The sequence below is a fragment of the Patella vulgata genome, chromosome 4 (assembly GCF_932274485.2).
Source record: "Patella vulgata chromosome 4, xgPatVulg1.2, whole genome shotgun sequence".
NCBI classification, from domain to species: Eukaryota; Metazoa; Mollusca; class Gastropoda; family Patellidae; genus Patella; species Patella vulgata.
Window position 1 is genome coordinate 56,247,209 of NC_065882.2, and position 15,776 is coordinate 56,262,984.

Below are 15,776 nucleotides of genomic sequence, written 5' to 3' on the forward strand. Positions count from 1 at the left end.
AAATACGACTTTTGAAGTTGTAGAAACCAAAAGAATTGCTTTTTGTAATAGACTACACTCTAAGATCCGTTACTAGTAATCATCCTTTATGATATTTTTTCAATGAGTTATAGTCTATTTTGTGAATGTCAAATAAATCTTAGATTATCCTATTCTAACCCACAAAAATATATCATTCAATTAAAGATTAATGGAAATGGAACCCAATTATTGGGTCATTTTGAGACAAATATGCCGTTATATTTTTCATTTGGTCATGTAGTTACAACTGTTAGTTTTGTTTACGTCATGCCAATGTCTACATCGTAGGAGATTTTGCGTTTTCTCTGATGATCATGGAATTCAAACTGTTTGATTTTTTTATGTCACACCGATGTTTACACCGTTGGAGCTTTTGTTTTTCGTCTTAACGATTGGCATCACTTTACGTGTTAGCTCGACAGGTGCTACTTCGGGTTGTGAAAATGGAAAGTCCATCCGAACAGAACACACTTTAGGAAGTCTGTGTGGTGCACTTGATGCGCCTTGCAAAAATATCAACAATCGGTAGATGGAACGAATGTTGCAATACATTTTGGTACCTTCAAATTCTAAATATAATGGCTTCCCACAATGTCCATGTTTAATGATCTAAATGTGTTACTTTCTTTTAACAACTAGATGCCATGGTCCAGATGCTTCTTTTATTACTGCTGAAACAGTCGGCACCGAATCATTGACTGCGGCTCAACTTCTACATATAGCTAATCAGATAGCCATTGGTATGGAGTATTTATCCTCACAGCATTTTGTTCACAGAGATCTCGCTACACGTAACTGTTTAGTTGGAGAAAAATTATTGGTTAAAATAGGTGATTTTGGTATGTCACGTGATGTTTATAGTACAGATTATTATAGGGTACGTATTCAATAGAATGAAAAATACTTAAATTTATGTTTCCATTGCTTAATATGTTATTAATGCAATAAACTCAGGTCATTCTCTTAAGCTTGACATACTGACTGAAATCAATGAAAAAATGAAACGTTTATGTCGAACTCGATTAAAGTTGTCATTGAACATCGAAGTTTTTATTGGTTAGAATGACATAAATTAAATAAACAAAAACACAGGTTTACACAGCTAGGAACTTATATGTAGACACCAGTGAATACTCAAGTGGGATCACGTGGTTTTTCGCATTTTCTTAGTGTGCGGTTCATAATTTCACGGCACATTTATCAAGATCTTGTGCCGCGGCACACTGGTTGAGAATCACTGCGTTAATCTATCGGGGATCCCGCTGACCAATAAGTGCCAGGATACGAATATGGGTGCATTATTTAACCAAACTATGCAAACTATAGTCTGGACAGGGTGTAAATATTTCGGAAACATTTCATTAACGATCACTCAAATCACCTTATAGGCATGAAATGTTTTTTTTTTATTTTATACTACGTTCGACATAACGAGGGATAACTGTGTGTATTATAATACTTACTATAAGAATAAAAAAGCGTATAATCTTAAATATGGTTTAGAAAATGAATGCTTATATCCTCCACAGGTTGGCGGGACGGCCATGTTGCCTATAAGATGGATGCCACCTGAAAGTATGCTATATCGGACGTTTACTGTAGAATCTGACGTCTGGAGTTTTGGTGTTGTATTATGGGAAATATTTACTTACGGTAAACAACCGTGGTATGAACTATCAAATATGGAGGTGAGTAATGCATATTGTTCCGTCAGTGTTCGTGAAAAATCAGCCTTATTTTTGGCTCTCTGTTCAGATTATATTCCAAGACATCAGTCTCAAATATTTGTCAATAAAAACGAAGATATTTACTAACAAATTAATTACATATATTTTCTTGGTGAAAGTGAAAATATCTCTTTGATGAAATAAATAAATGCCCCTGTGTTGACCAAATATCTAATCATTAAACCGACATTATTTAAGAGCTAAATCTTCCTAGTACATATTATATGGGCCTTAAATGTTATATAATAGTAAGTGCAGGGGGACTGCACCACACAAAATTTGCACAAAAACAAATACAAGGACAAGACATTATACTCAGAAAAACACAAACAAGCAAACAATTCAAAAAGTGTGAATGGATCCGGGGGGCTAGCCGTAAGCGTCCACTGTGCTGTACAGTTCCGGGACAGTCCCGGGTCTGTAGTGACACAGACTTCACTCAAATTTGAAAACAATCAGGAATACAACCCAAAGAAACCATTGTGTAATGTCAGCTTGGGTCATGATCTGCTATATGCTACAAGAAATACGAATGCAAGCATATGTAGTAAAATTCAACTATACAGTAACCACATCGATGAAATGTATATATATATATTAAAAATAGTCTAAATCTAAATCAGTCAAGAAACGTTTCAGTATTCAATGGAATCGAGGTATATTGAATACATGATATATAGGGTACAGACATGTATTAACATAAGACCATAATCAACTCTCAATACAATCGAATGGCTCGGATTTGAAGTAAATTAGAACGTTTCGGCCATTTAATGATTTAATTAAAAAGTGGAGAAGCGAGGCAAAGACTCGAATGACCGGTACCATTAGTAACTTCGCTCAAAATAAAGTAATTTGAATGAAATTTTAAATACAAACATGTATTTTCATTTTGCATTATCAATTTTTGAAATATTATAGCGAGAACGGCCAGCTCTGTATCTTAATCTTATATAATGCCAGTTTAATTTAGATCTTAGATAATGATTGTGTAACATAGCTATGTCAACAAACGAACCATTCATATTTTTTTCTGAAAACAAACAATACTTTGTCGCCCTTTTTAGCAAAGCAATGAATAATGAGTGAATTTATATTCCATAATTGGGAGATTTTTTATCTTTTCTAACGATGTGACAATGAATGAAGTTATATACACACATGTCCAATCATAAAGCAGCTAAATCTATAACTCAATATTATCTATAATATTCGAAATTAAAAACACGAATTATAATTCAATATTGGACCATTCCTATCAATGTCGATGTTATGTTATTACCGTGAAAATATGGAACCCTTATATCCGGTATTTAATACACAATGGACATATTTTTTAAAAAAAAAAATCAGTATAATCCCCAAAAAACAAACCATTCCAGATCCCCGAAAACAACGCGGAAGTAATAGAAATTGACTGAGACACAAATGACAAAATAAATAATAAAAAACACGTGTAGAATAGACAAAACAGGCGCAAACGACGGTCGTTCAATTTGGGCTGAACAGAAATTACAATACATGTTTTAGAAATTGACTGTAAATCACATTATATAAACTTTTGTTACATTAATATCTCGCAGTGCTTCGTTTGATTAGAGCTAGTCCAATTAACAACCAATAGCTAACTGCATAACAATACCATTACGCTTTAAACAGAGCTCAAGTATCAGAAGCCAATCCAGCGATGGCCAGAGAGGGATTTCTCGGGCCATTGCTTCAGGAATATGGATTAATATATGCTTTTAGACCCATTTTTGACCATTATAGCGTTCCAAAGAATTGTTATACGCCTTTAATTAATAACATAATTCACTGAAACTGATATGTATGTTTGTTTTTGATTTCTGCGTATTGCGTAAATTTGTTTTGTGTAACTGTTTGTGTGTGGTGCAGTCCCCCTGCACTTACTATAATAGTGTAAATAGACATAAACGATGAATGTTTATACAAATTTCTTTTTTATGTATTACAATGAAACAAGAAAAAAAACCCATTTCGAATCTCAATTATTATCATTTATTATTCCTTTTTTTTGGGTGTTTATTATTTCTAAGACAAAGTAGACCTTAAAAACGTAAAAATGTATAATACATTACATCCAGTTTTACGCGGCAAATGTGTAGTTAACATTCATTCTATAATTAGGTTAACATCAATTTCTATTTTGAGTAAAAAATTTTCCGATTTCAAAATAATGATCGGCGTATGTCAGATTATTTTCAAAACAAATCATTTAAAACAAATTTGCTTTTGTGTTTCCGCATATTTTGCATGACATGCAGTATCCAGTACTTTGATTTACGCAAACATCGATACAAGCATGGTGCCACATAAGCGGAGAAAATAGTTCTAGAATTCTTACAGGCTAGGCTTTAATTATTTTCTTTTATTGTTTTAGTACTTAAAATTGTCATTTATTTAATTAAATTAGTTTATATGGTATTATAGATTTATTGCTTATTTTACTAATGTTAATCTTTTATATTAAACATATTTACAGGGTAAGCTTTAATAAATTTCTTTCTTGTATTATCACTTCTTGTTGTATTTATTTAAAGATGTATAATGTAAGAGCTAAATCTTCCTGTTGCAGGTCTTTTGGCTTCCAATGTTATATAAACTATTATATAGATATTTATTTACACGACAAGCCTATAATCCGTTCTCTAAAACGCCGGATGGCCGAGATTTAAATGAATTTGAACACCCGCGAGATTTAGAAATGTAATGTTAAACTGTCAAGAACCGTTGCGACGATCTCCAAACAGTCATAACTTCGATCAGAATAAAGTAATTTGTATAAAATTTTCAATATATTCATGTTGCATTATCAATTTGTGAAATATTATAGCTAGAACAGCCAGCTGTTTATCTAAATCTTAAATAATGTATCTTTACTTGGTCTTATTTACAGGGCGAACTTTCATTATTTTGTTTCATACTACTTATTTAATTAAACATTCTCCTGTTTCATGTATTTCAGGTTATTCAGTACATAAAGAACGGTCACTTACTGGAGCGTCCACGTGGATGTCCAGAAGAAGTATATAAGGTTATGTTATGTTGTTGGAAAAGACAACCCCATGAACGAATGACAATGAGAGAAATACATAGACATTTAGACAGTCTATGTCTATCCCAGCCAAATTATATTGACGTCATAGCTTGAGACATAATTTGATGGTTGTTGACGTAATCAAGGAAAAGATAATCTAATATGAACAGCGGCGTCTTTCAACAGACGACTTTCATGACGAGTGTTTCACAATGTATGTGTTTTTGCGAAAACCTGAACACAAAAATTGGCTGGCATGTCATTTCCTTTTAGTCGACTCCCCTTGTCATTAATTGTTTATAAGTCTTTATTGTCGAAAAAAAATGTGAAAGTGCCATAAGACTTTTTGACCGGATGCGTGTTTGCTATGATTAGATATATTGCTTTCCTGGGGAAATTATGGTTTACGATCTTTTAGCTCGGAAACTACATTTTTTTTTTGCTGAATGGAAGACGACTTGGTTTGACCAAAGAACGTAATATAAGCAGTATGAAAACGTTTGCTGACTTTTAAGTTAAGACTTGAGAATCGAATAATTATGTGTTGATAGATTTGTAACAGGGAATCACCCCTTTGAACGATCTAGTCTCGTGTGGAGACGTTTCCGTTTGGTGGAGGTTTTAAAGCCATCCCATTTCTGTCATCTGCGGTTTTAGACGAAATATAAAAATGTTATGTAATTTGACATGTATGGGGACATTAAGATATCGTCAATGTTTGTTTGCAATAATGTCTTAATTGTGGTTGAAACTGCTGGACAATTGTAACTGTGAAGTGCTAAACTTTTTTAAATCCATCTTTCTATTTTCAAACCATCTATTTTCTTTATGTTTCTCAGAATGGTGACATTTCTGCAGGGGTAAAGATTAAATTTACCCCGACTTGCCAAATTATGAACATAAGAACGCAAAATTAGATGATAATTTGCCATTAAACGTGTATTTGATATGAATATTGATCTGATATGTCTCATTTATTAATCCTAAGTTCATCTCAACACAGCAGCTGGTTAAAAACGTTTGAATAAAATAATTGAGTTTGTATTTACTGTGGTGTACCATACACTTACTTTTTAGATAATAGCGAAGTTCACTAATCTAAAGGTGAACTTATGATTGAAAGCGTTCGTGAATTAACTCACTTAGATTGTAATTGTCTACAGGAGAGGGGATGAATAATTTATATGAAAATGTCGTCCTAAAGGTTAACAAAGACAAGATTATAATTAAATCGTCCAATGCTTAGAAAGACAGCACCGTGTAACGTTATTTATTTATTTATTGTGTAGTGATGAGTCGAGGTTAATCAGTGTATTAATACGAATACACCTACGTGTTGTATGGTGGCGTACTGCTGCTAGGGCACAATTATGAAACTTTGGTCTTCTTATTTTGAACAGCCTGACGTAAGTATATTGCTTAGGTAGTGCTTATGCTTATTCAGTTTTGTTCAAATGCAGTTGAGCTACAGTTTCTAGAAATGCTGACTTTTACGTACGTACTTGTAAGCCAAAGTAGACATTGTTGCTTGGACAGATACCAGTTGCTAATATATTTATAACCGAACCCAACGGCTGGGTGATTAAACCCATGTGGGCTCTTGTGTTTGTTAATTTCAATTATTTTGTAAATTATATTATAATCGCCTTTGTTGTGTTTAAAGCTGAAAACTAAACAATGGTTACGGCCAAGTTTTGAGTCGTATACTTGCCAACGTGATTTCCTTTGTAAATTTTACTTTTTAGAAATTAAAGTACCGTGATAAGCTTACGTTTTTTACGCCTCCAGTTCATCTTAGTGTATATTGTCGTCGGCACTGTCGGTTTACCCCCACCCCCGTTAGGCCTTCGACAATTCTTGTAAACACTGTAAACACTGTACAGATCAAGGAGTTAAGGGTGAACCCTAGAGAAATTCAGAGTCGCACATTGAGTTACTGCCCCTGTCACTGAAACATTGTAAATATACTATAGGTGAGAATGTTTGAGATCTTATTTTCAAACTTGCTGGAATTCTTGAGGCAATCACTATGAGTATAATTATATCGAAATTCAGACTTGTCAACCAGTTTTATTCGTAGTTATTGGTTGGCAACGTTATTTTACCAAAAGTGGCAATTTACCAGGGCCAGTGGTTATCGCCGTTGAGTAAAATCCGATACTGGACTTCCAATTATGGTCTATAGGTCTATATAGAACCTTTTAGTACTAAAATATCAAAATATTTAAAATGATCAGAGTTTAATTTTATCTTTACATCAAAATTTATAAATTGACTAAATACTATGAAGGGAAGGAGTACAGACAAAAATGTACTAAAAATGCTTTCAGGAAATTCCTTTCGTTATCTACAAAAGAGGTATTATCTATAACTTTCTTATTTTACGATATTTTTATTAAAATAATGCGGCATATTTCCGGCTTATACTGGCGAAGAGCTTTAACGGACTTTATGCTACTTTTATGGACTTCTAATGTAAAGAAACAAAACAATATTCATCATCAATGTTGATCCACCAGTTCTTATGGACGGAGATTGGAAACCTCTGATTATTTAATTTATGAAAAACAGCACATTTACACAAATTTTTGCTATAATTTTCGTTTCCGTTCTCGTACTCTAACTAATTTCAGTGGTGGTCATTGAACCCTTTTCTAAGTTGCATAGATTGAACTATTACTACATTCTAGTAATGTTGTCGACCCCGTATCCATTATCCCAACAGGACGAGTAGAAAATCCTATATGTAGCCACAAGTCACATCTACCAAAATTACAGCATTTATGATAATTGATCTACCTCAGGGAATACAAGTTTACCATCTCCAAATAAATTATACCAATCATTTTGTCCATTTCCGCTCATGTTACTTTAACATATTTCTGAAAGATTGCCAAAAATTCAAAATCATTCTTATCGTGAATGTTTGGCCAATTTTGAAAACAAATTATGTGTCGAACATGTTCATAACGATTATCCCAAATGACAAGCATATCAAACTGTGGCAGAGATCTTACTAAAGAACTTAAAATATATTAAATATAATGTAAGATGTTATTTTTCGGAATAGAATAGCGTTAACATTTAAAAGTAAAGAGTAATCCATATGGTACCTCAGACATTACAATATCAATAACGCCCTCAGTAATTAATTGGGCCGTGAGTGTCATTATATCGAATATCGGGCCCATTGAAATCAAATTAAGTATCCCTGTGGCACGTTATACAAAATACTGTCGTAATTTGACAAGTTATGATCAAGGCGTACTAAATCACTCGAAAAGTTTATTTAGTTTTTAGCGCTTGTCAAGTTAGTATATCTAAGGTAGGAATACACACAGTGCCTATGTATGAAAGTCGCTGTTCGTCAATTGCTTGTTTCGGTTAACATCTCATTTTTCACGTCTAAATCCATGCTAAAATTTACTCAATTTGATTATTTAACATTTAATCAAGAACACAAACTCAAATCAAACTATCAGCGCTAGGTTTTCTCCCAGATTGGATTCAGTCTGATTAAAAATAGGCGAATCAAAAGCTTTAATCGAAAATCACAGATGGCGCTGGCTTGTGTTGACTCTATCCTATATATATTCTGTCGCAGTTGATGTCGAATGTTGTAAATTGTAAATTTTCAATTCATCATATCTTAGTAAATACTGAATCAATTTTGGACTGATATTCCTTGGAGAGAATCAACTTAAACAGTATTGTAGTTTGTAAAGGATTAACAATCCCCCAAATGACGACCAGAGACTTTAATAGTAGTAAACATGTACTTGCCAGTCGTATGTCGGCCGTCCAAGTAGATTTACTATCGATAACAATAAATAAATAAATAGATAAATACATACATAAATGATATGATTTACTTTTGTTTGCATTAGAAGAATATGATGTTTTAGAGATTGTGTTGTGTCATGTCATGTGACCATATGGGCCTAACGAGCAGCTATTGTTTATTATATTTGTTGATTTGTACAGACATTTATTGTAAATAAAATTGTTCAAGTTTATATTTTATATTATTATGTCTATTGAAGTGTCATGGAATCTTTAAAAACGGTTATTAAAATAAAGTCTTCGCTACGTGGACCATCAGACATTGCATACATTGTTAATTTATGAATAGTGCGTTTCGAACAGATACCCTCTCATGACCTCATGAAACAACTTTTCGACTTCAACGAAATTATCAGTGAGATATCAGGACGCTAAACGAAAATGCTGTTTAGCGTCCACTCAATACATTGTCATTTCGGGACTAACATATGGATCAATTTTGTTTCAAAAACTCGTTTTCGCGTAGGAATTTTTAGTAGTGGGATGGGGCGGGACAGAGGACCTACTACGTGTTATCTCGAAAACTAATAAAATACTTGTTTCTTAATTTGGTATCCTCCACAGTGAACTTGTGCAGTCATTGACATTTCGATGTCGTGATTGATGTATATCCTAGGCATTTGGTTTACTTGATTGGTCTGAGTAGTCCTAGTTGTACACATATCCATGGATTTTCATAACTGATCAATATTAAAATACATTGAATATCGTGTACTATTAAAATGTTGTTACACGAGAGATCTGACATTTAAATGCCAAGGGAGATGATCGATGACATGCATTTCGTTTACATTTTTCTTTCAACAAACATAAGTTTACAAAACGCAGAAACGCTGGCTTTTAAGATTTTAGAAAGTGGCAGTAATGCGAGTTTTTGTTTGTTACCGGTACAAAAAAAGTAAAGTTACTTATAGAGTTTACAAGTACAGGCCGTGGGCAATTTCTTGTTCTCCTTAAATGATGGCAAAGCAGGAAATGGCAAATTAGTTTGGGTCGACACACACTTTTAAAGATACATTAAGAAACTTTTATAATTAAACAAGTTTTTCTTCTAGATAGCATCGTGGGCATGATAAATCCAAAAGTTCGGAAATGTGCCGGAACGTTGTTATTGAAATTTCACAAACGCTTGATAAACATTTTTACTTTTTTTCAGATCACATAGATTACAATATTTTTAATGGAAATGATTATAAAATGAACCTATTAGACACCACTAGGGATTAAACCATTCACTTTAGCGACATAGCTCTAATCAAGATAACATTATTTATTATAATCGATAGATGCATCACTGCTTGTTTGGTGTTTGTTTTTATATTAATTATAGACCCCACAAAAACGCTGGACATAGATCACACAATTTGCCTTGCACTGTCTTGCTTTCCTCGAAAGTCCACCAAAGGGACAATAACACTCTTGCTGGCTTGACAGCTCCAGTAAATAAATATTAGCCTTATTCTAAGTATTAGATGTTTAAGTGTCCTACTTTTTGTGTAAATTATCCATTACATCCTATTTTACTTGTCCAGAGGGTTCGAAAATATTTTTAAATCCAAGTCACATTTGAAAAGGTTTACGTTAGGCTTTTCAAATCATTTACTTGAATTTTTCCAATTTTTTAAATTAGGTGTATTAAGATGAAATTTGTATCATCAATTAATTGGAATATTGTAAAATAGTACAATTTGTTGACCAGAATAAAGATTATTCAGTTACAACAAGAGTGGTATTGAGCCTTTAAGATTTAGCGATTAATGACCTTTAACTTCTCAATAGAGAATTGAAATGAAATTCGGTTTAACGTTCTACTGTTCTGCTCCGGCTGGGCTAATGAAAACGGGCATACGCCATACAGTGTACTGTGAGGGAAATTTTTCCCTGACAGTGGCACTACGCCCTACTCTTATTTCGAATTCCAACTGTCAGTGATGCATCCTCTTAATAGATAGTTGTTAATCGCGATCCAATGTGGTGGACCAATGAAATTCCGGGTTTATGAATTTCTTTGTATATCATGTCGGTAAGCAGTGCTGAGGTCATTTTACAGCAGCTGATCGACCAACGAGGACAAACACAACCCAGTACAATTTTATATTATAAATTATTTTAATTGTAAAATGTTCTCATAATTCGGCATTTGTCAGTCGTTAAATTATTAAAAAAAACAACCATGAAAAATAACCATGATATAACAAAGAAAGGGTAGAAAATGAGCATCAATGAGCAATGAATACAACAATCACATAATATTAAAAAACACCGAGATCATAGAAGGGAAATAGAAAACCCCAGCGGGGGGAACAACTCATAATTACTAACTAGAGTATTCTCTGGGCTAAGTCTAAACGTCCTTTACTTGAATGCACGACTGTCTCAATACACTTTAGATAGATCCTAAACATCAAGGACAAAAGTGACAAACCACAAGATGAGAAGGGAAACAAGAAAAAAAATAACTAAATAAGCAGGGGGAATAACTTGGGAGGAAACAGAGCACCTAAGATATCTCATTCACTTTAGTGTTAATTCTTATCTCTTTATCCGTCTCTAACTAATAATCCCAAATTTTCCCTGAGCATAGTGTGTATGAGGATGCCCATAGAAATGCGGCATACTAAACATATGACTGTCGTACATTTATAGCCCTTCTCGTAATTATGGGTTTATATTAGTGATAGAGAAGTAAAATTTTCTATCCTATTGGTATTTACTAATTATTCTGTACTTGAATTTGTTTAAGTTTTAAAATAAACAAATATCTCAACAATTGTTAAATAAATATTCAACACTATTATCACAAATGCATTGACAACACATAAAACCCCCACTCTATTATCTAACACAATGGAATATTATTTTCAATGAAATCGGTCCTTTCAATGGGTATTGAAGTAAATCGCCATCTAAAACGTAACAGATAACAAATGTACCGAAATCCAACACTGTACGGGGTCACTGGTAAAGGGAGATAACATACTCTGCCAAACTACATTTCTATAATCTTGATCAACAAGATTCAAACGTCAGTACATTTCTCAGGAACACTTTCTAACAACCCGACACGAAAAAGTCAATTTTACACAACAGTAAATAAGAGTTATATCCCTTTTAGAAGAGTTGACTCAGTTCGATGGATGTCTTGAAATGAAGATGATCGATGAATTCGAAAAGTAAACAACACAAGCCATAAGCTCATAGACTATAGTCATGTTGCGAATGCGTTTTGTATAGGCGAAGATGCTTTACGTATATCGATATAACAAACGTACCGGCTTCACACATATCCTTATTTATACCAATAAGAGTTTTTATGGTGGAGGTCAAATCTACCACAGCCTTTCATTTGTTTTTCTTCATCTACTTCAGAAAGAAACTGACACTTCAGGCATAGTTTACGCGGATCCCCGAACAAAGGTCATCGTTGTCGTATTCAAAAGCAATGAGGGTACAATAACTTCTTTTGCCACTTGGTTTGTCCCGATGAAGCTAGGAAACAGCACAAAATGACGGGGAACATGGTTTCTCAGCTTGTAGATTTGCTTTTCTTCTGATGGATTCTATAAAATAGAATAGACGACGTTGGTCACTGTATATATCTTGACAATCCAGTTAATGTTGATTATATATGGAAGCTGGTTGATATCATGTTATAATTTCAACATACGAGAAGTCTAGAGTGCGAGAATTCGACGACGGGGTCACAAGACTTGGAGAACCAGAGCGAGAAGTGCAGAATACTAGAGATTATTTTCCTCCACTTCTCGCTCCCTCGACAGCTCGCATTTAAAATCGTCGTCTTCTTGCGCCCCGGCCCTCGACTTCCCGCCTCGATTTAATGCCAGTATTTAATGGAATGAAAGGGGTTTAACGTCCTACTGTTCGGCTCCGGCTGGGATATTGAAGACGGGGTATTTAACGAAGAACAATAGCTCTAACTATTACTGGGATATCTATGTCAGATTATATACAAATTTACCACTTTGACAAAATCAAAAAAATAAATCGTGGGCGAACAATAACTTGTTAATCAAAGTTAATCAACAAGCAAGTGGACTTTTTTCTAACTTTTTGAATGACAAAAGAACGTTATCTGTATTAAATGCATAAATTATATCTTCCACGAACATGTGTTCACGTCGTGCGTTCCACAGTTTCGTCGGCGATAAAAATAGCCCGAGATTACAAACTGAACACAACAAGTTTCCATATTTATATAAGATCATGCAATTAATATTCTAAAAGCACATTTAATATTCAGTAGTAACTAGATTTAAAAATGTTTATACCAGCAAGTTGTCTCCTGTCGGTGGCCACCAGGGCCTCAAATAGTTTTTTCATCACATTTTCATCTTTTCTTATACCATGTAACCAAATCATCAGCAGTCTATAGCCATGTTCTTTATATGAATTTGTACCTGTAATGACGGAAAGAACATAAAGATAAAACTGGGTTAATGAATAATTACCATTAACAACATAGAGATGATAGAGATCATAGCTATTGGAAATTAGAGCACAATACAATGTAAGATTATGACCAGTAAACATGTAGACCACAGTATATTTGGTCGGATATGTTAGTTAAGTGAAGTACCAAAACAATGGAAACATGACAGAACAGCGTATTCGAGATTAAGAGTAGAATACAATGTCAGACTATGGCCAGTAAAAATGTAGAGGTGGTAGAGACCATTTGTATTCGAGATTAGAGCACAGTATATTTGGTCAGATACGGCCGTAGTTAAGTGAAGTACCAAAACAAAGTAGACATGACAGAAAAAAGTATTTGAGATTAGATCACAATACATACAAGGTTAGATATGGCATGCCCAGTAATAATAACATAGAGATGATAGAGATCATCGGTATTCAAGATTAAAGCCTATCATATATGTCAGAAGTGGTAATTAAGTACCAATATCAATATAGGCATACTAGAGAACATAGCGTGTTTGAGTTTACAATATTTCTTTCAGATATGGTAGTGGATTTCCAATAACGGTGTAGTGATGATAGAGACCAGTGCACTATTTAAATAAGAGCACAATACACGTTTTAGATATCAATTCAGCATTTTAGAATAATGTATTTTAGAACAGGTGTATGCACTGCCTATGACAATTGTTAACACCAGTTATGTTCACTTCCATACAGTACTATTGAAGCATGTTTATATCACTAATGGAGAAAATCTAAGTTTATTGCACTGGGACAAGAAGCGGAGGAAGTTAATAATGCATTTATACAATGAATTTATCAAATGCTTTATCTTACCCGTATACTGGTGTTCTATTGCCCTTAAATGTTCTGGGGTAAATTTCCAATGAACGGCAAGTTTTTTCCAGTCGGTGGGCTTGAGATGTTTAGTAGCTAGCTTCCACATGACATCTTTCATCTGGAGAGCGGACGGATGAGCTGGTCGTCTTAGATAGAGGTGAGGATCAACATAACCCAGATCACTATCATGATAATCCTTGAATATATTTTACAAAATAGAATTAATTCATACATGAATATGCATCTATAATGCAGGGACCACCGTGATGGACCGGGGTAAGAAATCTCGGAGTCTGGTCTCGTGGGCGCCCACCAACTCTAGGAGACAACCTTTTTGAAAAACTGACTATAAATGGGGCTTTCTTGAGTATATCCTGATCTTTCAAACTTATGCACAATATGCAGAGTGTGACAATGTATCCAATTCACCGAAATTCATCGTAAAGAATGATTATGGCCTCCAAACTAAAAGGAGTCCATAAAGTACGTTAGAACATTAACTTCTTTAGGGGCCCCCTCGCCTTCCATAGATCTACTTACAGGCTCCTTCTCAGCCCATCTGTTATAATGAACAGTTAGCAGTGTATACATGTAGGTGTGAAAGGAACGAAAATAAGATATGTAATTCCATGGATCCTAAATTCAATCTCCATAAATATAAACTGACAAATTAATAATATGATAGTGCACATAATAGTGACCGGTGATTTCATTGGATTTTATATGTCGATTATTTTTTGTGTGACAATAATCTGTTTTCGTTGAAGTCTACAGACAAAGCCAACAGATATAGCCGAATTTGCGTTCTACTGTGGACATAATCAGTCACATCCGAACTCTGCTTAATTAAAAAAGGACCAACACTTAAACACTTAATCACATAAAGCTTGCCCTGTCACTGTTCGAAATAAAGCATCAGATCAACCAAATTCAATATTTGATTCAGTTAATTATGTGAAACATCATTACACGTAGTCAACAAACAAAAGTTATTATGAAATGCAGAGTAAAATATGAACCTATTATGAAATCATCAATACATTTGTATGATACATACCCGAGCTATTGCATAATATCTTTCAGCTTTTATAATCATATCAACTATTGCTACAAAACTTCCACGGCTTGCCAACTGTAACGGAGTTTTACCAGTCTACAAAACAATTCAAAATATAAAACAGATAGTTCCCACATGCGCAATCAAAAGAACGAACACCGAAAATATTTCGACGAAAAAACTAACAAAACATTTATTAATTTTATCAGCCCCTAATTCTTCAAGAACAATTTAACTTTAAGAAAATAGAAAATCGCGCATAATTCACAATCTACTTTAGTATGCAGTAATAAAAAAACCCCCACAAAGCTAGAGCTAGAACGACCATTACCTTTTCCCTGGCCTCTAGGCTGGCACCTCCTGCTAACAAAACCTCCACAACATCTAAATAACCATTTTCTACAGCTAAATGTAAGGCAGTTTGTAATCTCTATAACAAATATGATTTCTTTTATTTAAAAACAATTGTCACAGTATCGAGAATACGATAAGGGCCGATAATATGATAAAAAATGCAAATCTCTTTTTATGATTGTAACCTAAGTTTTCGCTTTATAACGAAACAAAGAGATTAGGAAACCAGAATTCATATTCTTACTTCAATATTAATCTAATTTAAATAAAAGCAATATTTCGTTATGTTGGATTTTTCCGCTGTACACTATTCTTCAATTTGATTTATTTTTAAGAACCTCTCGGCAAGGCACAGGTTGTGATCGGTTCAAAATCAATTCCACAAAATACTTTAGTTATCCAGACATTTGATTTTCTTTGTAATTGAGGTCAAATA

The 15,776-nt window shown here is 33.8% G+C and overlaps 2 protein-coding genes across 4 annotated transcripts in view; one reads left to right on the top strand and one right to left on the bottom strand.

Moving 5' to 3' along the window:
• LOC126817341 (BDNF/NT-3 growth factors receptor) overlaps window positions 1-8,822 on the top strand; it is a 67,899-nt gene extending 59,077 nt beyond the window's left edge. The window contains exons 15-17 of the mRNA XM_050544223.2: window positions 661-898; window positions 1,551-1,709; window positions 4,735-8,822. Coding sequence (XP_050400180.2) covers window positions 661-898; window positions 1,551-1,709; window positions 4,735-4,920 — 583 coding nt within the window. The 3' untranslated portion in view covers window positions 4,921-8,822. The remainder of the gene's footprint in view (window positions 1-660; window positions 899-1,550; window positions 1,710-4,734) is intronic.
• Window positions 8,823-10,745: 1,923 nt separating this feature from the next.
• The window catches only part of LOC130012511 (ankyrin repeat and death domain-containing protein 1A-like), a 50,833-nt gene continuing 45,802 nt past the window's right edge, over window positions 10,746-15,776 (bottom strand). For 2 of the 3 annotated variants that reach the window (XM_056100619.1, XM_056100620.1), the window contains 5 exons: window positions 15,318-15,416; window positions 14,987-15,082; window positions 13,927-14,125; window positions 12,939-13,067; window positions 10,747-12,209 (listed from right to left, as the gene is read on the bottom strand). In XM_056100619.1, coding sequence (XP_055956594.1) covers window positions 12,139-12,209; window positions 12,939-13,067; window positions 13,927-14,125; window positions 14,987-15,082; window positions 15,318-15,416 — 594 coding nt within the window. In that variant the 3' untranslated portion in view covers window positions 10,747-12,138. Of the gene's footprint in view, window positions 12,210-12,938; window positions 13,068-13,926; window positions 14,126-14,986; window positions 15,083-15,317; window positions 15,417-15,776 lie in introns of all 3 variants that reach the window. The other variant, XM_056100618.1, reaches the window with a different exon arrangement.